At 57.3% G+C, this 23,681-nt stretch overlaps 1 protein-coding gene across 4 annotated transcripts in view; it reads left to right on the forward strand.

Annotated features, from left to right (window-relative positions):
• MPPED1 (metallophosphoesterase domain containing 1) overlaps positions 1-23,681 on the forward strand; it is a 67,806-nt gene that overhangs the window by 11,844 nt on the left and 32,281 nt on the right. For all 4 annotated transcript variants that reach the window (XM_079143321.1, XM_079143319.1, XM_079143318.1 and 1 more), the window contains 2 exons: positions 233-540; positions 7,486-7,667. In XM_079143321.1, coding sequence (XP_078999447.1) covers positions 317-540; positions 7,486-7,667 — 406 coding nt within the window. In that variant the 5' untranslated portion in view covers positions 233-316. The remainder of the gene's footprint in view (positions 1-232; positions 541-7,485; positions 7,668-23,681) is intronic.

A 23,681-nucleotide genomic window follows, 5' to 3' on the forward strand; every position in this document is an offset into this window, starting at 1 on the left:
GGGCATGTCGGCGCCCCCGGGTGTTTGCTTTTCCCTCCTTCCCTTTGCTTTTTACCAAAGTATATTCATCAAACTGCTGAGTTGGAAAGATTTGTAATGAGTTTTCGAGCCCTACGACTGTGTTTTTTCCCGCTCCCCCCGCCCTCTCCCTCTTTCTAAATCTTCATCTGACATTAAATAAAGCAAATCCCAAACAGATTAACTGTCGCACGGTTCTGCTCCGTCTCCTCAGTCTGTCTGCAGGTCTGGCGGGGGGCCGGGCGGCGGCGGCGGCGGCGGTGGCAGCGGGAGATGCCCAGGCGGCCCGCGGAGGTCCATGTGGCGCTCTAGGTGGGATGCCGGCGTCCTGAAGGCCGAGGCGCTGGCCCTCCTGCCCTGCGGCCTGGGCATGGCCTTCTCCCAGTCGCACGTGATGGCCGCCCGGCGGCACCAGCACGGCCGGCTCATCATCGAGGTGGACGAGTACAGCTCCAACCCCACCCAGGCCTTCACCTTCTACAACATCAACCAGGGCCGCTTCCAGCCGCCGCACGTGCAGATGTAAGTGGGCCGGCCGGGCGGGCGGGCGCCAGGGCTCGGTGGGTGGCTGGGGGCCAGTGCTGGTCGAGTGGACCGGGACACGTTGCACGGATATTTAAACACAAGGCAGTCGGTCACAGAAATCCCGACTTCCGCTTTGCCTGGCGAAAGCCCTGGCAGCTCCCGACCACCGTCCTGGGATGGCATCGGGCTGGGGGCAGAGCAGAGATGCCCTGCCCGAAGGACCAGTGGGTTCCACCAGTCCCCTGGGGGAAAGATGGGGGACACCAGAGTCCCCAGCCCCCAGCACCAAGCACTGTCCTTGGGGCTGCCCCTCCCGTCTTCTCAGGACCTGGAGGGGGTGGACGAACTCCTGGTCCTGCTCTGGACTCCTCCCTGTGTTTCTTTTTCCTGTCGCCCCTCCCATCAGCCCTGCACGCAGGCCTCCCTGGCGAGGAGCCAGGGGCCCAGGTGAGAGGACACGCCCAGCCCAGCTGGCACAGGTTGCCTTGAACCGGGGCTGCCTGACTCCGGGCAGCCTCCCCAGGCTCAGCCCGTAGCAGGCACCAGCACGGTGTCTGCAGAGGCACCTCCCCACCAGAGAGGCCACCCTGTGTGCTCAGCACGTGGGTACCCGTCCCTGTGCTGGCCTCGTGGAGAGCACAGGGGGCTCAGGGCTGTGGGGCCCCGTGCAAGCCCTCCCGCCCACCTCTGCATCAGATGGCCCCTGGGGACACAGGCCCCAAGTCTCTTCTAGGGGTGGGGCACCATTTCTGGGAACTGTGTTCATGTGGGGTCCCAGCTGCTATCCCTCCAGGAGACTGGACAGCCAGCACAAGGACCTCTTGAGAGGGTCCCCCACCTGGGCCTGGTGTGGTGGGTGCTGCTGTTCCTTCCCACCTGGGTTCCCCTGGGCCCTGGCCTTGGTTAAAGGGTGGGCATGGCAGGTCGTTGACTGGGGGAGGCAGAGGTGCTGGGCCTGGGTGGCTTGCAGCACCAGGAACACCATCTTCCCCATGGTGCTGGCTCGGGGTGATGTTGGTTTCCGTGGGGGATGCGGGGCCATGTGGCTGGAAGCCGCCTACTGTGTTTTTTGGTAGATTTGTCTGTGGGCAACTGTCTCTGATTTTCTTTTTGGGGCCAGGCTGGTGGATTTGGGCAGGATGGGACTGGGGTCTGAGGCTCACTGCTCCTGAGACCTGGTCAGGCGCTGCCAGGTGTCCGCCCCAGGGTCCTCCAGCCAGGTTGGAGGCGACTATGCCCGAGGTCCCCTGCAGCTTTGCCAGTCGGACGTGGGAGCACCAGGTCCTGGGACAGCAGGTGATGCTGGTGTGCCTGCACCTGCGTGCACCCTCTCTGAGGGCCCCTGGCCCAGAGAGATCATCGCGCAGAGATGTCAGGACAGCACCTGTCTTGGCTCGGCAGACACCAGGAGACCCTGAGCTGGGAGTGAGGCCAGGGGAACAGGAGGACAGGAGAGGAGGGCCCAGGAGGCTCCCGCCAGTCCGGGAAGGAGCCCCAACAACTCGTAGGCTGAGACCGAGGGGAGAGGGAGGAGCAGGTCTCCAACGGGCTGGAGGAGATGGGCGGGCAGCGGGAACCGCTGGGCGCAGGGGTGTCTGAGCCCTGAGGATGTCGTGGAGTAAGTGACCCGAGGAGAGACAGCCGACGTCCCTCTCTTAATCAGCGTCCAGTGGAGGGTCCTTTGTCCACCCGTTGGTGGGTTCCTGCCTCTGCTGCCTCAGCTTCCCCAACCATAAAGTGCTGCTCACGGCAGTCCGGGGGTGGGTAGCTCTTCATAGGGTGCCCGGGTGGGCAGCAGGTGCCCAGTGAGGTTGGGACACTGCCGTGCCCGGAACGAAGCCTGCCTGCCCTGGGCTTGCATTCTGGGTGGGTGGCAGCGGCAGTGTCACCAAACATGCCATCGGTACCATGTGACACTGGTAGCCATAAGTGCTGAGTGGCTCTCTTGTGGTCCAGTTGGCTTCCTCGGTGGCCATATCTCTCCCCTCCTGCCTGTGCGTGCGACATCTTCCCAGGTAGTGAGGGCCCCTGGCCTCCATTGGCAATGGGCTTAGTGGCCCTGGGGGTCTGGGCAGGGTCTGGGGAGAGCCCTGAGCTCTGGCGTTGAAGTGCAGCCTGGCACGAGCCGGGTGAAGCCAGGGTGGGCGTGGTGACTCGCGGCCGCTGCCTTCAGGATGCCCTGGGCCTGGGGGAGGCACGCGGGCTGGGGAGGTGCTGAGGGGTTTCCTGGCCAGTCGGCCGCTCTGTCTCGGGCGGGCAGGGAGGATGCCCCACTTCCTGACGTGTGGCTTATTGTCCCCTGGGCTTTGCCTCCAGGGTGAGGGAGCGCGGGGGCCTTATTTAATAAATCCACAATTTATATTTAATAACAGCAGTGGCAGTCCAAACGTGGCCTCTGATTGAACCGTGTGGTTTATGCAGTTGGCCCAGGGACCCTGCTGTATCGGGGCTGCTGAATCTTGCAGCTGGGCCTCTGGGCGTGGGTCCTGAGGCTGGAGACCCCACACCCCGGGGCTGAAAAACCCTGTGGGGCTGGGAGGCCCTTCCTGGTGCCAGGTCTCCCCCTGGGTGGGGGACGGGTCACTGGCAGGCATGCACCTAGGTGCATGGGGTGGACACCAGCGCACTGGTTGTCCTCTGGCCTTCGGAAGGAGTCAGGGAGGAGATGCGGTCACCTCCTGAAAGGGCCTCCGAGTGCCTCAGGCTGTGCTGGGTCTGAGGAATACAGGGATGGGGCCAGAGGCCAGCTCTGCGGGGTGGGCACGGGAGCCCTGGCTACAGAGGAGCCGCAGGCCTCAGGCAGCGTGGGGAGCCGGCTGCTGCTCTCCCCTGGCTCCCCATCGGCCTGCTGAGAGGCTGAGCTTGCGGCCTGGGTGGGGCTGGCGAGGCACGGCAGGGGGGCACTCCAGCCGGCCCATCCCGCTCTTGGGCCTCGTCCTGCGTCCCTCCCCCTGGGCAGCAGAGGCAGTAGCTGCTTCCCTTCCTGAACATTCCCCTCCTCCTGAGTGCTCGGCACCTGCTGTTCCCTCTGCTTCTCCAGCGCTCTGCCCTGCTGGTTCTGCAGAGCTCACTCAGGGTCACTCCCGTGGGAAACCTCGCGGGCCCCAGCTCTAGGTGCTCAGAGCCCCTTCTGGCAAGAGTCCATCTGCTTACACATTAGCTGGTGGACGGTTTCCTACGGCCCTGCCAGCAGGTCCCTGGAGCCTGGCTCAGTGAGAGGGAAGAGGGGGGACAGGGACAAGGCCAGGGAGGGTGGGGATCAGGGAGGCCCCCCGGGCTTGGAGGCCTAGTGGCATTTTGACTTGAGTGGAGCTGGCCATTCTAGGCAGATGGACCAGCTGAAGCAGAGACTGGAGCGGGGCAGAAGCTCAGGCCCAGGGCGCAGGAGGGCAGCAGCTGGGGTCACCTGGAGCCAGTGCTCTGGGGAAGAGCTCTGCAGGGAGTCGGCCAGTCATCTGCTCTCCCTAGGCCTGTGCCACCCTGTTTGTGAGGTTTTGAGCGATGTGGCTGATGTCCCGTGGTGGGGCGCAGGCAGGGCTGGGACCTCAGGCCTTCTCCGTGCCAGGTGTGGGGTGGCACAGGGTCACAGCGCTGCTGTGGTGCCTGTGTGGGCATTCCATGCCAGAACTGCGCTGCTTGGGAGCCGAGGGCTTACCGGAGAGAGTGAGAGAGCCAAGGGCAGGGCAGGTGGCAGGGCTTTGGCATTGGGCTCTGCGCGGTGAGAGTCATGGGCTCCCATGGCATCCCAGAAGGCAAATGGCTCTCCCAAGCTCTGTCCACCCTGCAGAGCTGGACCAGCGTTTGGGAGGGCCAGGGGCACAGTGTCCCTGGGCTGGGCGCCTGGGTCCAGTCCTCTAGTCTGCTCTGCTCCTGCCACCCTTGTTCCCCGGGAGAAATGACTGTCAGGCAGGGAGAGTTGGTGGTGGGCATCTGAGCCGCCTCAGTAGGCAGAAGCCGCAGGGCTCCTGGAAAGAAGATCATGTGCTTCTCTACCTCATGTTTCGTCCCTGAGAAATGTCTCTGGGAAATAACCATTTTGCTTGTAAGAAATGGCCATTTTGGGTGCAGTTGGATACCCAAATTCCTGTTGAAAGACCCAGGTTCAAATTCTACTCTTTATCTTATTAGGTGGGACCTTGAGCATGGAATTTATTTTTCCTGGCCTCAGTTGCTTAGTCCATGGTGCTGTTGTGACTCAAGTGTAGCTGGGGTTTTGTCACTGCAACTGACATGGTAAGGGTGAAATGAGTTTACTGGCTCGTGTCATTAGCTAGGAAGTTCAGGTTTGGGTTTATCTTCAGGCATGGCTGGATCCAGGAGTCCAATGATGCCCTCTCAGATTTTTTCCATGTCTCGCCTGCCTTTTCCCTCACTTGTAAACACAATTATAGTTTCTGGGAGCTCCCTGCTAGTGGCCCCTGTGCGTGTACTCTCTGCAGGTGCATCAGTCACACCCGGCAGGTGTCTGGCATTTAGGAGTTCCTTTGTATGATTTGCTTGTGGATTGATTGAAAGAAATGAAGCAGGTCCTGGAAGTAGTCCAGTCTGGTGTGGGTTCAGGACCAAGAACCAGCTCCGTGATGGAGGCTGTGGGTAAACCAGGTTTTCTGAGCCTCCATTTCCTCACCTGTACGCCCGGGACGCAGAGTTTGCTGCTTAGATGGTCACGGGAGGGAGAAGAGAGCAGGGCAGGTAACAGGCTCTGTGCATAATGAGCTCTTTTCTTCCGTTTCCAGCATGAGCTCTTGATGCGTGGGAATCATTGATATCAGTACCGTTATTATTTTAAGGTTTAGTGTTTGCTACAATCCAAATAGCCGAAGGACTGAGCGGGAAATGAGGGCCTTTATTTTCTTCTCTGGGGATTGCTAGGTTTGCATCTTCACTGTGCTCAGAAGCCTCGGGGTGTAGGGAACTAAGGCAGAGTTAATTAAAGAGCTCAGGCTCCAACGCAGGCCCAGGCCTGGCAGCGGTGGGAGCTGAGGCCCACTCCGGGCTCCTCGGCTCGCAGAGACTGAAGCAGGAGGGCAGCCCCGGGCTGCTCTGCGGAGCATGCTGCTCCCGGTCTCTCCCCTCTGGTCTCTCTTTTCCTCTTTGACTTCGTGTTTGTCACTTTGTATCCCCTCCAAAAGCAGAGAAAGAGAGAATGCAAATGATCTGATTGGCTCTTGAGTTTTGGTGACCGGCCTACAGCCCAGTTGCGATTGGCTGCCCTCCGTCCAGTTAGGGTGTCCGCATGGGTGGGGCGTGTGGTGGAGCCCCAGCCAGTTGCCTACAGGACTGCCCGTGCGGGGAGGGCTGTTGGGGTGCCGGGGAATCTCTTCCAGCTCCCTGGGTCAGCTTCCAGACCATCCGCCGGAAGCTTCCAGCAGCCCCAGACCGGTTAGGGCTTTCTCTGGCCCCACCCCTGCTGCTGCTGTCCAAGTGGTGGCTATATGGTCAGTCTAGCCAAGTCTGTGTCTGCCACCCACTAGTGGGCCTGGTGGGTGGTGACCAAGCCTGGGTCATGCCTGTGGCTCCCCCTTGGCTCAGGCTGGCGCACAGTAGGTGTTCAGGAGGTTTTATGTTGAATAAAGGGTGAATGGATGCGGGAGCAGAGAAGCCCGTGGCTCAGGGGGACGCTGCTGTGCTCGCCAATGTGGCGATTCTGCTTGGCTTGATGACCTGGGACAGGGGCCACAGGCGCTCCCTCCCGCGGTGCCATCGTGACACTGTGGTGCAAGAGGCTGGTGTGGCGCCTTCACCTGCGGTGGATCCGCGTGCCAGGGCTGCCCGCACATTAGCATGCCGTTCCTGCGTCTCTCCTAAGGTGTTAATTAAATTTCTTCGAATATATTGTCTGAAAAAAAGGATAATTAGAAAGATGTCTTTAAAAGTATTTATGTAACTGATATGGTACCGCTTTTGGTTTGCTGCATAATTAGATTTAAACAACTCCTGGAGCGGCTTTCTCATTTGGAGAGATCTGCTCGTTGAAATGTCATTGCGTTGTTTTTAAGTGTTGGGAACCTGGCAGAGCATCCAGCTGGGGAGGCAGTGTGTGGCAGAAGAGCCCTGGGCTGGGAGCGGGGCGTGGGACCCCCAGCCCTGTCCACGTTTACGCCCCGGGGAGCTCAGGGCCCTGCTCAGCCTGCTGGATCTGAGTCCCCGCGTTGAGACTGGAGAGCCACCAGGGCTCCCCAGGAACCCTGGGGAGAGGGTTCACAGAGGCACAAACCCCGGCCGCGAGTTTTGCTTATGGTCAGGTCTAAGGGACAAGCAGCAGGCGGGGCTGGAAGCCTGGTCTGTGTGAGGCAGCCCCCCGAAGGCTCTCGGCCGGAGTGAGCAGACTCCAGCTGTCTCCGAGCCCCCTGTCGCCGTAGCCCCCTGCGTCCCTCCCTCCTTCCCCACACGGCTTTCCTTGGAGGCCGAGCGTGCTCTGCTCAGTGCTGGGGTCAGTCTGACTGGACCGTGGACTTGAGTCCACGCCTGCTTGGCAGGGGCAGTAGCATTCTCCAGGCACAAAAACTGGCTTTTGGAGGGTGAAAAAGTCTGACCCTTGTCCCTCACACGTCCAGGGTGTAGAAGACGCACAGGACTTAGCGACACAGCTTCTCTGTGGTTCAGAGCGCGTGGTGGGCGTCATGGACGCAGGTCGGGGAGAGCTGCTGAGGTTCAGCCACTCGAGGTGTGACCACTCGGTATCTCTGCAGCCCTCTCCACGGCCTCCGAGGTTCCCAGGGCATGGGGGAAACAGGCTCAGGGGACAAAAATGTCTTGTCACTAGTGAGCGAGAGTCCAGTTCTGATCTGGACCCCCGGAAGGCTGGGCTCCGTCTGCATTCGCGGGATCTGGTCTGCGCCGAGGGGAATGTGATCGCAGCCTCGGCCGCGACCTGGGCACAGTGCCATCAGGCTCACGGCTCTGTGGCCCCGTGACCCTCGGTGTCTCTTCTCCCCACAGGGTGGACCCAGTGCCTCATGATGCCCCCAAGCCACCTGGCTACACACGCTTCGTCTGCGTCTCTGACACCCACTCGAGGACAGACCCCATCCAGATGCCCTACGGTGACGTGCTGATCCATGCGGGGGACTTCACGGAGCTGGGGCTCCCGAGCGAGGTGAAGAAGTTCAACGAGTGGCTGGGTAGGTGTGCCCCTCCCCAGGCTGCCCCTCCACCTGGCGGCCATTCCTCCCTGCTCGGCCCAGCACCTCCACCTGCCAGAAGGCCGCCCTGACCTTGGTGAGGGAGCGTTTCTCTCCCGTCCCACCCAGGACCTGCCCTGCCAGCACCTGCCTCCGCTGTCTTTCCGTTTGTTTTTGAGGTTTGGGGCCTGGGCGACCTCCTCTCCAAGGGACTTTGCTCATGGGTGTTTGGTCCTCCCCTGTGCCCAGCCCCCGGTGCCTGGTGCGGGCAGGTGCCCGGCACATGATTGACAAATGAACCCAGCAGGACTCACTGGGAATAGTGACGCCAGGGCAGGTACCAGCTCAGCCTCCCTGTGAGGGTCACTGCAGCCTCCACGGTCCCTGGTGGGGCCCAGGGGACCAGATGTGGGCTCCCCCACGGGCAGCAGTTGGCATAGCAGTGGGAGAGGGTGGGCGGTGATCCACAAGCGCATCCCCAGGGTTCTGTCTTTGTCTTTGTGCTTTTTTCCTAAATAAGAAGGTTTGAAATCTGGTGTGCCCCCGGGAGAATCCACTTGCCTGGGAATCCAGGGACACCTCACAGTGAGGTTTCTGTGCCCACCCAGGGGCAGATGGACGGCCCCCGGGCGGCCTGGCGCACGGGCCTGCGGTGGAGACGCGGGTGCAGGGCTGACCACCTCCCTACGCAGCTCCTATGGCCGCCAGACAGTCGCTTCCGCCTCCCTGGGGCGTCGCACTGCGGTTGGCTGGGCCCTGTGCGGCGGAGGCCACAGCCAGGCAGGCGGGCGGGCGGCGGGCGAGGAGAGGCCCAGCTTTGCCAGTGGGGAGAAATATTTACAAGCAAGGCCGTCTCCCACTTGGCAGGCTCAGTGCCTTAAATATTGATTTTTCAAGCCAGAAATTCTAATCCAGGGCCCCGCATGGGCTGGAACCTGGGCAGGCGGGTGGGCCAGGGCCCCCGCCCGGCTCCTGCCCTAGGCCTGCTCCAGGCTGCTCAGCTGGCCACACGACCTCCAGCTCTGGGCTGCCACCCGGCAGGGGACCCTTTGCCCTGTGGCTCTGGCGAGGCTGCACTTGGCTGGGTCACAGGTCTATTTCCAGGGCAGACCTCCAGAGTCGCCCTGGCCCAGACGCCTACAACGTGCCAGGCACAGCCTGGCAGGCCCTTTCCCGCCTCTGCCCGCTGCACTTGGCGACAGCTGTTCCAGGTGGTCACTGTCGGCGTCCGCCTTTGGCAGGAGCGTGGAGGTTCTCAAGGGTCTGCCTGGTGCCATGCGCCCTCCTCCTCAGTGTGGCACCCGCGGGGGAGCGGCGGTCGGGGCCTAGGGCTGTGGGACCACCGCTCACGGCCGAGAGGGAAGTCGGCTGGGAGCAGGGCCTTGGCAGGGCACTGGGAGCTGACTCCAGGAAGGAGGAGTTTCAGATGAGGGGACAAGGGGAGGGGACAAGGGGAGGGGACGAGGGCACGGCTCAGGGCAGGGTGAACCGGGACACTTGCCTGGAGGACGCGATGGTGAGGAGGGGCTTGACCGAGAGGGACCAGGGCAGGGCTGCTGTTGGGAGGCCACACCCTGAGACGGCGCTCAGCGAAGGCGGGAGAGGCCGCAGGGCGTTGGGGGGCCTCCTCGCATCTGCGCTTGAATTTGGTGGAGCCTTTGTTCATCTGGGATTGTGGGGGTGGGAAGTGGGGACTTACGCCGGGATCTTGCCTCTACGAGGTCCCTCTGACTTCCAGGGTGCTTTGCTCCAGCCGGGCCAGCTGGTGCCCACATTTTACCCAGCTGCAAGCTTCCCCTGCGGGGGTCTGGGCTGGGGTGATAGCCACCCTCTGAGCAGACTCTCCTTCTCCTTGGCTATTAGTATCCCAAATACAGTCGTGAAATTGAAACACCAGCTTGATTTGTGACTGGCCCCATAAGCAGCTGAAAAAGAGCCAAGACATGTTCTCTAGCCAGCGTGACAGAAGCAAGGCTCGCTGAAGATGGCAGAGGACGTGCTGGGTGTCCCCTGCTCCTCCACCACGGGTGACCAGGTGCTCGATGGGCTTGGGGGAGCCCGAGGCAGCTGGGTTAGGTCAGTACCACGCGCCTCTGCAGAGGCGGCAGGGGATGGTCTGTGGCTTCCTGCTGGACTTCCAGCGGGTGGAGCTGGGGTCAAGGCCTCCTCCCCAGGACAGCCAGTGCTGGTCCCCAGAGACCCTGAACAGAGGAAAGGGTGTCAGCAAGTGTCACACCAGTGCCCAGGACATGCAGCCCTGGACCCTGCACAGTGTCCTTGCGGCAGGGTGTGACTGCATGCCCGTGGTGGACAGCAGTGGGTGGGGGTCTCCGGGGCGTGGGGCTGTGAGGCAGACCCCTGTGTATCCCCGGGAGTGTGGGCTGAGCTGAGGCCTCAAGGACGTGGCTAGGCACTGAAGCCAGTGGGTGGTCTGGACCTCAGTAAGGAGGCCAGGTTCTGGGTGGATGTGTGGACTCTCCCTGGAGGCCAGGGGTGCCTGGAGAGCTCGAGGACCCTGTGGACCCACTGCCAGGGGTGCCTGTGGGGGCAGTGCCTGACCCCAGGCCCGACACCACCCCTGCTACTCTGAGGCAAGGACGCCAGCCCCAGTTCTGGGCCGTCTGAGCGACAGCCACGCCCCCCGGAACTGCCGGCTCACAAGCTGGGATTTGAGAGATACCAGGAAGCTCACCGCCCGTCCGTGACAAGCGGGTGCCAGGCTGGCCTCCGCAGCCCAGGCCAGGGGAGCCTGCAGCTGGCACAGCCCTCTTTCCTAGTCCCCAGCCTGGCATGCCCCGGAGGCCACCGGAGGCCTGGTCCTTGCCCTCCCTCTGCCTGGGCTTGGTGGCTCCTGGTGGACACTGCCCCATCTGTGTGGTTCTCCTCCCTGGCTTCCAGGCCACCCTCTGGGTCCTTCTTCATCTCCTCCCTTCCTGCCCCTTCCCACTGAAGGGAGCGTCTCCCTGGGCCCACCCTAGGATCTGTCACTCATCCCAGATGTTGACCACTCAGACCTCAAGCTCAGGTTCCCTCTCAGGCCAGAGAAGCTCCACTTCTCTCAGTGGGCTACTGAGGGTTCCCACGAGCCACCTCCTCCTGGGTGTCCTCCAGAACTTCAGGCTCATTCCATCCCAAACTGACCCCCAGACCTCTGACATGTCCACACAGTAAGGTGCAGCTCCTCAGGGTGGCTTTTGGGACCCTCCAGTCAGAGCCCCCCGGCCCTGGAGGCTATTGTTATTTTGACTTGCTGTTGACTGTGCTACTGGCCCCTCTGCTCACTGTGCCACCTGCCACGCTGCTTTGGGCACCTGCCAGTCAGCCTGCCAGCTCCCCTTCTCCTGGGGGCCTGTGAGTCCTCGAGGGCAGGGACCACGCCCAGGGCAGTGCAGGTCCCCAGAGTCCAGCCCAACCCGGCGCCAAGGGGTGTTGGCCGTTGCTGGCTGAGCAGGGCAAGGTGTGCAGGGCACACGCTGGACCAGTTAATTAAGTGGCACTAGCCTCAGCAGAGTCAGGCGGGGGGGGGGGGGGAGACGGGCCTTAATGGAGTGTTTAGAAGTTATAATTAACTTTTTCCTGGCGCCCTCGCATAAAACGATATATAAGACAATATAAAAGGGGTCCAAGGATTTAGTTAAATAGAGCTAGGTCTTTGCAAGTAAACCCTTAATTAAAATCCGTGGGGGAGGAAGGGAGAGACAGGAAATGGATTCATTTCCAGGCAGCTTCTTCGGTTTGCCCCACTTGCCACCGTGTGGAGGGCCTGGGGGCGCAGGGGTGACTGGAGATGGGCTGTGCCGTGTTGCCTCCGGCAGCTGACACCCCCTGGGGGCTGCAGTGGGCAGGGCCAGGAAGGAGCAGATGGGTCTCGCCCCCCAGCAGGAGGCAGCCTGCAGACACAGAAATTAGCAGTTTAGGTGGGGGGGGGGGGGATTTAGGACGCAGTTAGAGGTTGGCCACCCGGAGTCACTGTCCCCACCCCAGATGCGACTGTCCCTTTTGGGCTGCTTTCCTGCGCCCTCTCTCCTGAGTGGAGGCCAGCCTGGGCGTGGAGGGGCGGGGCCCGGAGTTCCTGGCGCTCCGCCCCCAGCAGCCGCATGCTCTGCTTTTGTCTCCTTGCTCTATTTTATTTTGTTACTTCCTGCCTCCGTCCTCCCGCTCCTCACCTGCCAGGAAGCACACGGGTGTGTCCCCTTGTCTCCAGTGCCCCTCTCTCTGTGGTACCTCTCGCTGTCATGGGATCTCCAAGCGGCCACCCCTGCTGGCACTTTGGCTGCAGTGACTCCCCTGAGTCCTCTGACTTGCCGGGGGCCACACCCTTGGAGGGATCCCTGGGGTCAGCAGGGGTCCTCAGGCGGCAGGACCCTTGCACTTTCCTGCCCCGTGCAGGGTTGGTGTGTGCGACAGAAGGTTTCTGGGAGTGGCCACGGTGCTGGGGTATCAGCAGCTGCGGGCTGGGTGGCACGTGCGTCTGATAGCCTTAATGGCAGCCTAGGCAGGGGACTGACCTGGATCCTGACTGGCTGGCTCAGCCATGCACCCGTGATGGAAAAGGAAGAAGGGAGCTTCTTCGTCTCTTCCCGGGATCTAGGCCGTTTCCCAGCTGGGCTGCTGGGACCTCAGCCTCACATGACCTGTGTTTGGACGTGGGATGCTTGAAGTCAGTGCCCCATCCCTTCTGGCTGCTCTGAGCGCACGTGCCTTGCTGCCGCGGAGGCCCCGAGCTGGGTCGGTGGGTGGCCGCCTCTCTCCGGACTACAGAAACAGGGTGTGGTCTGCACTCAGATGGGTCAACCCATGTCTTGGGGGGACTGCTGGGCCTACTGGGGTGGTGTTGGAGGTTCAGTGACCATGGCGCAGAAGTGTCCCTGGCTTCGTGTGCCCAAGGGTGGAGCAGAGATAGGTGGTCAGCAGTCACCAAGCCAATCATTTAGGTGGTTCATTAGGGAATCAGATCAAGGACCAGGTGAGGTGCTAGTGACGGGGTTGGATGTTGGGGACACCAGGTGTTGGTGAGAGGCCAGGGTGCCCGACTGATTTTGGGGTGGCTGAGGGACAGGGAGCATTGGGGTTGGCCATGATCTGGAGGTAAAAGCCACAAGGTCCACCTGGGTTGTGACCTGGTACCCCCAGGGCCCAGCAGCCTGGCACAGGCCATGCCATGCCACCAATATTTGTTAAGGTCATGAGAAGAGACAGATTTTCACTTCAATTAAAAAAAATATCCAACCAACATTTTTTTTTTTTTTTTTGAGAGCTAACAGTAATTCTCACTGAATGTATGCAGGAGACTTAAAATGGATTCTGGCTCATTTACTCAGCTGTTGGATACAGTGGCCCCATTCAGACGTTTTAGGAAACTCGGTGCTGTTCTTGCAAAGATTCAAGATTGCATACTTAAATTTTCTTTTCTGACACGGGGAACTCATGTCACTTCTGGCCCCTTGGCCCAGGAGCGGGCTGGTGTGGACAGAGTTTGGTCCCGGGTCCTCTTCATGGTCCATGTGCCTGACACCTGAGGGGCCACCTAGAGAGCTCAGAGGTCAGCTGAGAAATGGATGGACGGTTCAGCAGAGGCTTAGCATTCATCAAAAAGATGATTCTCTAGATTCTTCATAAAAAAAATTCCTCACAAAGCCAAACTGTATTTTAGGGGCTAAAAGGGAGAAAATTAACTTCTAATAAAGATAAAAAATCTGGAATCCTAAGTTGTAGTCAAGTGATTTTGGCCAGCCATAATTACAGTATTTTCATGTTAATGCATCAACCCCTTGAAAGGTGTGCTTAAGTGCTAATTATCTATTTACAACAGAATGGCTTTGGAAATGAAATGAGACTCTCTGGTGTGTGTGTGTGTGTGTGTGTGTGTGTGTGTGTGTGTGTGTGTGTGTGTGTTTCAAACATGGTCTGCAGTGGTGGTTTTTTTTTTTTTTTTCCCTCCTTTTTTCCTTTTACACCATCATCCACAATACATATGCCTTATATATATAAAAAAATCCAAATGTTCAAACAAGGTAGAGAAGCTCTTTTCTGAAAGGCCCCCCTCTCTGCAAGCTCTTGCATGGTTTTGCGTATGCCATTACTTGTTTGGGTTTTTTTGCTTTCTTATTTATATCCCATCTTGTGTTAAAGGTTTGAGATGGTTTATAAAACAGTAAAAAAATAAATTGGAATTTTCTTTTTTTTTCTTTTGGTATCAGGGATTGAAAGGGATTGAATCTAGAGACACTTAACCACTGAACCACATCCCCAGCCCCTTTAAAATATTCTATCTAGAGACAGGGTCTCACTAAGTTGCTTGGTGCCTTGCCTAGGCTGACTTTGAACTCATGATCCTCCTGCCTCAGCCTCCTGCGCTGCTGGGATTTTAGGCGTGTGCCACTGTGTCCGGCTGAAGTGGTACAGTATTAAAGATTAACAGATTAGTGCTGTTTGGAGGCAGAGCCTAGAATGTCAACCCCCAGGGCTACATGGACTCTGAGTGGGAGACTGGGGCCTGAGTTTCCTGGGAGCCAAGGTGAAAAGGGCCCTGCACTGGGCTGGTGGCTCTGATTCCTGGGAGACGTGGCAGCTCCTCTGGTGGCCTGTCCCTGTGGTGTGACCGATGTCTACTCTGTTCAGCTGGGGGAGCCAGCTGTTCAAGCCTGAGCCTCTGCCCTTTCTGTGCTGGAGGACCTCGACAAAGGTTTCCGTGTTCCAGTGCCGACGACAAGCATTTGTTTCGTTTCCTGGTGTATAAAACATGTCCATTTCTGTCATTCACTTGGGCTTTCTGTCCCCCACCCTGCCACCTTCTTTCAGATTGATGGAAGTTTCTTTTTCCCCTCTACTGGTTTGGAAATTGTACATTCTTTTTTGATTCAGTTAGTAGTTACTCATAAATTTTTAATATGCATAACTGGCTCAACACAGTCTGAAATTAATCAGCGTGGCCTTCGCCTCCCTAGTAACGGGACACGCCCACCCCATGGCCCTGCCTCGGGTCCTCGCCGCCTGGGTTTGGCTCCCACCTGCCTTGAGCCCCGCCCAGCATGGGCGTGCCTTCGCTTGCTTCCCATTGCACTTGCTGATGTACTTGGTGATGCTGCCCGGCACTTGGTGCGCGCTGGGTGGTCCTGGGCACTGGCAGCCATGGTGAGCCAGACACAGCCTTGCCTTCGGGAGGCAGAGGTCAGGCTGGGCTACACGGGGCTGTGATGTGACGGGGCCAGGGTGTGGGTGCTGGCCGGGGCTGGGGCAGGGCCTTGGGAGGGTCAAGTCCGAGCAGAGACTTGAATGGAGGGCGCAGCAGTTGAGTGGGGGTGGCAGTGTGAGGACGTGGTGAGGTCTGTGGAGTGTCGGCAGGAGTGACTGAGGCCACGGGTGGGCTGGGGGCTGGGCCCACGTCGGCAGGCCCCGGGGTCTTGATGCAGGAAGTGGCCCTGTAGCAGCCTCGGGCCTGTGGTAGAGTTTGGACAGGCGAAGCTGGGCACTGGCCCTCCAGCTGCCCAAGACCTGCAGGTGGGCTCCTGCCGCGTTGGCTTAGGATCACTTGGGGGACATTAAGGAGTAACTGCCTGGACCTGCACTGTGCCCTAGACGGGGGGTTCAGTGGGCAGCAAAACCACCCAGACTCCCACTCGCCAGACATCTAAACAAGAAAACGCCACGACGGCTTGGGACAAAACAGCCACATGGCAGCCTGGGGCCAGGTGGGACCGTGCGGGTCTGACTCACAGCTCACCTGTCTCCCAGGTGCGAGACCGAGGGCAGGTCTTCCTGGGGCTTCCTCCTCACCCTCAGGTGCCTTTTCTCTTGCTCGTTCTCGTTCAAGGCTGCGAGGCTGTGGGGACAGATAGCTGGCTGGCTGTTCAGGAGTCGGGGGAGCGAGGTTCTCTTGCTGGTACACCTCTTTTTTTTTTTTTTATGAACATGGAGAGATGTGTTTGGATATGAAATAAGCCTGTGGGTTTTTAAAAATGTCATCTTCATGCTGGGTTTTATTCCAGAACAGGAATAATCGACAAGCCAGAAAATCCTGGCCCGCGCAGAACTAACCCTCTTGTTCGCGTGTGCTTGCAGTTCTGAGATGGCGGGAAGAGCCCACATGTCCCCGTCTCTCCACCTGCCCCCACCTGCCCCCTGGGCCTGGACTCTGCAGAAACTTCCTCGGCTCTGTGATGAGTTTGCTTTGGAGAATGTGATCATACCGCAAGAAGAGTGCGGCTGAGATTCCAGCCAGGGCCTGTGTTCTTTTCAGAGCTGTCCCTAGTTTTTAATGCCTAAGGTGACCTTGATTATGTGGGAGTGACCGCCTGCGTCCTCAGATACTTCAAGTCCTTCCTAGGAGCAAAGTCCCACTTTTCCGGGAGAACTTTGATATCTATGGTAAAGAATAATGCTTCATAGCAACGACACCGGCCAAGCCAGGTCACATGTGTGAGTTGCTGCACGAGGCTCTCCAGATCCTCCGCTCCCCCTTTGAAAAGTACCGCTTGTAACAGAGCCTGGTATCCAAGTCTCAGGAGGCTTCACAAGAAGGGCCTCCCTCTTATTTGCAGGTACTTTGATGTTTTTCTTATTTCTCCTTTGCAACAGACAGCTCTTCCTGAGTAAAGTTGTCCCCACTTTGCAGACGAGGAGACTGAGACCCGGTGTGGGGCTGTAGTTTCTGCAGGCCACCCAGATCTGGACTCTCCCACCCAAGGCCACCCCTTCAGCACCACGGACAGCGCCAGCCTGCCTAGGCCCTCTCTGTTACTGGTTACTTGAAGGAAGGTCCTGTGTCCAGGGTTCCAAACGTGGACACTGTGTGTCCCCTTGCAGACATGGGAATGTTAAGCCCCTGCCCGCCTCCATCTCTGGCTGGGCTGCATCCCCTGCCCCTAACGCCTTCGCCTACCCAGGGAGCGGGGCCCTTGAGGGTCACACGTGGGAATTGAGAGCCAGTCTTTGGACTGAGACTAGAGCCAATCCTCTCCATCCTTTGTGAGTGACCTTTGGCAAGTGACAAAGCCTCCCTTGACCTCAGTTTTTTTCATTTTCAAAAGGGGAATATAGACATTCTTATGCCCTTTGTGAGGGCTGAACGAGATCATGCAGGTGACATGGAAGCTGGGGCAGGTCCCAGGTGAACCCTCCCTCCCTCCTGAGCCTGGTGCGTTTGGGAAGTGAGGCCACGCACGGCTGGGCTGTGGGGAGGGCAGCATGGGAAGGGCCAGAGCCACATGCAGGGGAGGCTGCCCAGGAAGGCCCAGCCAGGGGGCAGTGCTGGTCAGAGCCGGGCCTTCCCGGGCACCAGCAGCGGCCCTGCGAGGGGCACACGATGCGGGCCCGCCTCCCTCTCAATGGGACCAGCCACGCTCCGCTCAAGTGTGTGCATTTGGCTTCTGGAAAAGGACTTGTTGGACTTCAGGGTCCCCACATCGCAGGGCTCGTGTGGGCTTCCAGGGGAAGTGGCCTTGTCCGTGGTCCTGGGATGGTGTCATTCCCGAAGTGAGGGAGGGGCCGGGAAAGGAACGTGCAGAGGCCCTCCCAGCCCTGCCAGGCCGCGGCTTCCCGGAAGCCTTGAGCAGGTCACCACTGTGGTGCCGCAGTGTCTTCATGCACAAGTCGGGGTGGTGCGGCTGCTGAGTAGGGCTGCGTGGGCACTGGAGGGGCAACGCGGTCGGGGTCCGGCTAAGTGCATGGGGCCACGAGCCCCTCAGGTTTGGACCCTGGCTCCCTTCTTCCCTCCATGTGGCCTTGTGCTCTGTCCCTCTCTGACCCTTGGTTTTCTCTTCTATAAAAGTGGGTGTCATTGGAGGCTCAGGGAGGCAGCGGGCAATCTGGGTTCCGCATAGGACCTGGTGCCGGGTGGACACGTCCAATGCAGAAGTCGCCGTGGCCGCGTCCTGGGCCCGCATCCAGAGCGCCTGGCTCTAAGTCCCGCGGGTGGGGACTTTAATTGCTCTCACTGTCGTTCAGGGCGCCTTGTCTTTTTTTGTTTCAGTTGGGCATTTTAAAGTTAGGGTTTTGTTCTTTGAGATTTGTTTTCAAAGGAAAGCAGACATTTTAAGTGTATAGGTTCGTTCCCTTGATTTCTCTTAAGAAGACTTTCGCACCTTCCTGGGAGGAAGTGTGATGCCTAGGATCTGAGCGCGGGGCCGTTGGAGCTAATTCTGGGCTGGTCTGACAGCAGCGACGCTGGGGGGAAGCATGGAGCTGACAAAGCCCGGCTTTCCTTGGTAACGTCCCAGCCTCTCAAAATAGTCACTCTCCACACTGATATCTGTCACTGATATCTGTGTTTGGAAGAAGGTTTCTGCTCATGGGTCCAACCAGGCGCCTTCCTGCTCCAGACCCTCCAGAGGCTCGCCGCTGAGTGGCCAGAGCCCCGGCCGTGACCACTGCCCTTCCAGGCCTTACCCCACTCCTGCCCTCGCCCGCTGCTAGGCCGTCGGCACACACGCTGGCTTGGTTCCTTCTCCGCCTGTCTGTGCGCTGCCCTTCAGGTGCCCCCTCCTCCGCAGCAGGGGCTGCTGTCCATTGTCACCCCCTCTAGTCCTCAGACACCTCCCTTACTCCCTCGCAGGTCTCGGTGCCACCCGGCTGCAGATCCCCAGTGACTCGCGTGTCCTGCGCTGGTCACAGGAGAGCTGTGTGCAGGGGGACCTGGTCCCAGCCACCGTCCCAGGCTGCGTCTTAGGGCCCAGAAGACGACGGTGGAGGGCAGGGTTGGACACACCGAGGGAGAGGGATTCTGGGGTACCCTAGTGTCCAAAACGTTCACTCAGCCGTAAGCCACTCGGCTTTGCTAGGAAACAGGTCAAGATGGCAACCTTCGGCCTTCGTGGTATCCTGTGCTGGTATCCCGTGCTAGTTTCCGTCGCTACTGCAAAGAACGTCGCTTGGGGCTGATTTCTCCCCCTTTTAAAGCGTTTTCTGTAGCCAGAGGCACCTGCAGAACCAACCTCTAGGGAAAAATGTTCCGCAAGGAGGCCCCTTCCCCTAGGGCCTCGGGCGCCCTGGTGAGGTCCCTGCAGGATCTGCAGTGCCACAGGGACACCTTCCGCTCCTGAGGCCGCTCAGCTAGACCTTCCTGGAGGCCCTCCTCAGCCGCTGCGGGACTCCCCACCTCTGAGCCTCACCCACTCCTCACATCTTGGAGTTGTTCCTTGCCAAGGTCAGACTGCCAGGCCTCCCGAATCCTGCTCTCTGGGTTCCGAGAGTTCGAAGTTCACACAGCTCCGCCTGTGCGTGAGGCGCCCTGTCTGGGATTCAGGCTTCTCCGATGTTTCAAGAGTCAAATGGTGGTTATGTATACATGGCACTCACCACTTTAACCTTTTTAAAGCGGCCTCGTCAGTGGCCTCGAGCATTTTCACATTGCTGGCAGCTGGTCCCTGTGATCCAGCTCTGATGCTTTTTTATCTGCCTAAACTGAAACCGTGTGTCCATTTGTCACTGACCTTCTGGCCCCTCCTCTCCCAGCCTCTGGCATCCATCCTTCTGCTTTCCATCTCTGCATGCCTCGTGTAAGAGGGATGATGCTGTCTTTGTCCCTTCGTGCCTGGCATGATGCCCTTTAGCTTCACCGAGGTGGTAGCATATGTCAGAATCTCTTTCCTTTTGAAGGCTGAATAATATTCCGTGGTATGTGCTCCCCACCTTTTGTTATCCATGCACCTGTGTGTGAACACCGGGGCTGCACCCGCCTTTTGACTCTTGTGAATAATTCTGCTGTGACCCCAGCGTATGGATAACTGTTTGAGTCCTGCTTTCAATTCTGAGATTCCTGAGTGATAGGACTTGACTCTCAGGCCATGTGACTATACAGATAGGCACTGTATATGACTGAGTTTGAACATATGAACGTTCAGAGACACAGATAAAATAATCAAGCCTGCATACAGCATGTACGTTGGTATTATAGTCATGCATATTAAAAATAATTTGTAAAATTTTGTATGAGAAATTTTTTTCTATGCTCACGTTTTAGGAAATATTTTTATTCGTATTCTTTGAGTACGTCTTCTGCACGGTTGTTGTATTAGTTTGCTTTGGTCCCTGTAACAAGGTGTCTCATACTGACAACTTCACTTATTTCTTCACAGTTCTGAAGGCCAGAGGTCCAACACCAGGTATCAGCAGGCTGGTTTCTGAGGCCTCTCTTGTGGACAGTGTCTTCTCGCTCTGTCCTCCCAGGGTCTCCCTCTGTGTGTCTGTGTGCTAATCTCTTCTCACAGACACCAGTCACACTGGCTCAGGGCCCATGCAGATGAGCTCATTTTACCTCTTCCTGGGCCCTGTCCCCAGATAGTGGATTCTGAAGTCCGGGGGTTGGGGCTCTGCGTAGGGGTGGGGTGCAGTTCGGTGGATGGGAGGCGTCAGTGTGTCCTCGTGCAGGAGGCTTTTCCAGAGCACGTCACAGGCGTGATGCTGCGGGCTCCCCCTTTATGGCTACGGCGGTCAGGTAGACCGATGGCTGTGTTCAGCCAGCCTTGCCTCCCGGGACAGATCCCATTCGGTCACGGCTTATAATCCTTTCCGCGTGGGCCTTGCTGGACTTGATGTGCTCCTACTTCAGGGAGGATTTTGGCGGGTTTGGCGTTTCTCACGGCACCCGTGTCAGGTTTTGGTGTCAGGGCTTCCCAGAGGGAGTTGGAAAGCGTCTCCCTCTTGGATGTCTTGGAAGAGCTTTTCGAGGACTGGTGTTACTTCTTGCAGTGTTTGGTACAAGTCGCCAGTGACGTCGTCTGGTGCACGGTTTTTATCTTTCTACCAGACCCCTCCCCTGCTCCGGTGGCAGGTCTGGTCCCACCGTCTCCCGCCGGCTGCGGCTGCAGCCCTCACTGCTCTCTCGGTAGCTGGTCGCCCGGTGGCCCAGCCCTGTCTTTCTCTGTGCTTTTGCTTTCGGCCTCGCTGTTTCTTCGTATCTGAAGTGTGTCTCTTGTGAATAGCGTGTAGTTGGGTCAGACCATCCTTCAGTCTCCACCTGCCGAGGGCGATGTTCAAGCATTTCCTGTTTGGAGTGGTCACGGTGAGGCGGGATTCCTGTTGCCACCGTGCTCTCTGCTCTCTGTCCATCTTGTCCTTTGGTCCCCCTGTTCCTCCGTTCCTGCCTCTCTTGTGTTCAGCAGGTGTTTCTAGTTTGCCAGCGCACAGCGGTCCCCCTCCATGGCTTTACTTTCTGTGGCTTCAGTGACTTGTGGTCCCTGGCTCCATCGTGGCTCAATGATTCTCCTGCTGTGCTGTCAGAGGCTAGCAGCAGCCAGGCACTGACCAGGGCTGGTCTTCATCTTGCCCCATCCTATCACGAAGCTTGGAGAGAGAGTGCGAGCGAGTGCACGTTCACAGAACTTTATTACACACGTTGTTGTGATTGTTCTGTTTTATTGTTAGTTATTGTCCCTGATCTCTTGCTGTGCCTGATGTATAAATTAGCCTTCGTCATGGGTGAAAGGACAGCTAGTCTACAGGGCTCTGTGCTACCTGTGGTTTCAGGCCTCTGCCGGGGTCTGGAATGTATCCCGTGTATAAGGGAGAGAACAACAATAACTGCATTGCTTTAAAAACATGTTTAAAAAATTCTTAGTGGTTGCCCTGGGGATTCTAATTAGCCTTTTAACCTTAGAAAAAAATCTTGTTTAGGTTAATAACAACTTAAAGACATTAACTTTTTATGTAGAAATTGTGCTGTAATACAGTTCCATTCCCTCCCCTCTCCTTTGTGCTGCTATTAACAAGCGAATTACATTTTTATAAACCTACCAACTTAGTTTCATAACTTCTCCTTTATGTAGTTGTCCTTTAAACTGGAAAGGAGAGCAAAAGAGTTACAACCAAAAGTAGTTGGTACTGTCTTTTATTTTATGCTCCTTTTGTGTGGTGCTGGGGCTTGAACCCAGGCCCCCGGCTGCCAGGTGATACCTTCTACTGACCTACGCCCACCCACACTCTCTTCTGCATTTGCCTGGGATTTGAATTACCACCTAGAGCTTTTTCATTTTAGTCTGAAAGACTCCTCTTATTAGTATTTCTTGTCCAGAGTGTCTGCTGGCAGTAGTCTGTCGGATTTCATTTATCTGGAAATGACTTAGTTTCTTCTTCATTTTTAAAGGATAGTTTTGTTGGATATAAAATTATTGATTGAGGTATTTTCCTCCCAGCATTTTAAGTGTAACATTCCACTGCCCTGGTTTCCATGGTTTCTGATGAAATATTAGCTGTTAGTCTTCTCAGGGATTATTCATGTGTGGTGAATAATTTTTTCATTTTCTGCTTTTTGACAGTTTGGAGATGAGGTAGCTAGGTGTGGATGGCTTCTTTTTTTTTTTTTTTTTTACTCTTGCTTGGACTTATTTGAGCTTCTTGAATGTATAGATTGTTTTTCACCAAACCTGGGAAGTGGGGCCATTGTTTTAAGACCTCTCCTTCCTTCCCTCCTCTCTGGGTGGCTGCTGTGTGCGTGTTGTGCCTGACAGTGTCCCACAGGCCCCCGAGGCTCTCTTCCGGTTGATTCGTTCCTTTTCCTTCCTCTTTCTCAGGCTGGTTACTCTCAGTGGGTCTGTCTTCAAGTTCATTCATTCTTTCTTCTGGCGGCTTGAAGCTGCCTTCAAGACTGTCCAGTGAAATTCTCACTCCAGTTATTTTTTACGGTTGTATCTCCTTATTGATACCCCCTGTCTTCCAAGTCATTCTTCTAATTTCCTTGAATTCCTTAGACATAGTATCCTTATGTTCTTGGAACGTGTTTCTAGTAGCTGTTTTAAAGAGATCATTTTGTGTCTCCAACAGCTGGGTCTTCTCAGGGACAGTTACTGTTGACTCTTCTTTTCTGTAAGGACCATTATGGAAAATGGACCTTTTCTGTTTTATTGTGTATATCATTTAAAAAAATAAAAATGGATATTTCCCATAATCTAATCTATCAACTCTGGAAATCAGATTCCCCCACTGGATCAAGGTTTATTGTTTTTGTCATTTGTTTAGTGACCTTCCTGAACCAATTCTGTAGTTTGTATTCTCTGTCATGTGTGGTCACTGAAGTCTGCTCGGCTCGCTCAGTTGGTAGCATGGACTGGACAGAGGTCTCCTTACGTGCCCTGAGCCCGCCGGTGCTCGGTCCCTTGCTGAGGGCCCCGCCTGTCGTCTGGGCCAGGCCTTCGGTGCTCCGGCCCCTCATAGGGGCTTTTCCTTCCTGCACAGGCAGAGTGAGCGTCAAGGTCAGCCAGAGCAGAGGGGTCAGGGCCTTTGTGGGTCTTTCCTGGGCACATGCACACACTCGATCCTTAGGACCCCCTGTGGACAGTTAACCCCCCAGATGTTTTAGGAAGGCCTTTTCTTTGCCCCAGCTGGCGTTGTGCCATTGGGAGTTGTGGCATTGGATGGCTGCTGTGGCCAGGCTCTATGCACCGAGAGCTCTGTGTCTGGTCAATAGGGACAGTCCCCTGGCCCGGGACTAACCATGTCTAGGAGTGGCCATTCTTCAGTCATGGGACTTTCTGGGGCATCCCAAGCCCATTTGACCGCAGTGGTCACTCAGCCGCTGGTTCCCCAGTTCCTGTGGCGCTGAGGCTGCTGGTTTTCAGGCTACTACAGAGATGGAGGGAGGAGGTCAGGGACAGGGCAGGCCGGGAGGCCAACAGCTGTTCCCTTCCTTGACTTTCTGCTCCTTGGACGGTTACAAGCCTGTGGTTAATTTCTAGAACTCTAATAAGGCTGATCCTGACCATTTTTGCGAGAGTCGTCACCGACGTTAAGGAGGAGGGTTTGCCCCAGAGTGCTCACTCCTCGCTGGCAGAGCGTCTCTGTGCGGCTGTCTGCAGCAGCGACAGGTCTTACCCAGAGTGTCACACCATCTAAAAGGTCACCAAGCGCGCCACACCATGGGGCCAGCAGGAGGACTCAGACACGGGCTTGCTCTTCTCCCTTTTCTTTCTCTTTGAAGAACATTTAATGAAAAGACTCACAACTCTATCATGACCAGGTGTTTATGGAAGAGAGGAGGAAGCCAAGGGCTTAGCTCTGGTTGCATCTGGGTTCAAATCCCAC

Source organism: Sciurus vulgaris, assembly GCF_902686455.1.
Source record: "Sciurus vulgaris genome assembly, chromosome: 5".
Lineage (NCBI taxonomy): Eukaryota > Metazoa > Chordata > Mammalia > Rodentia > Sciuridae > Sciurus > Sciurus vulgaris.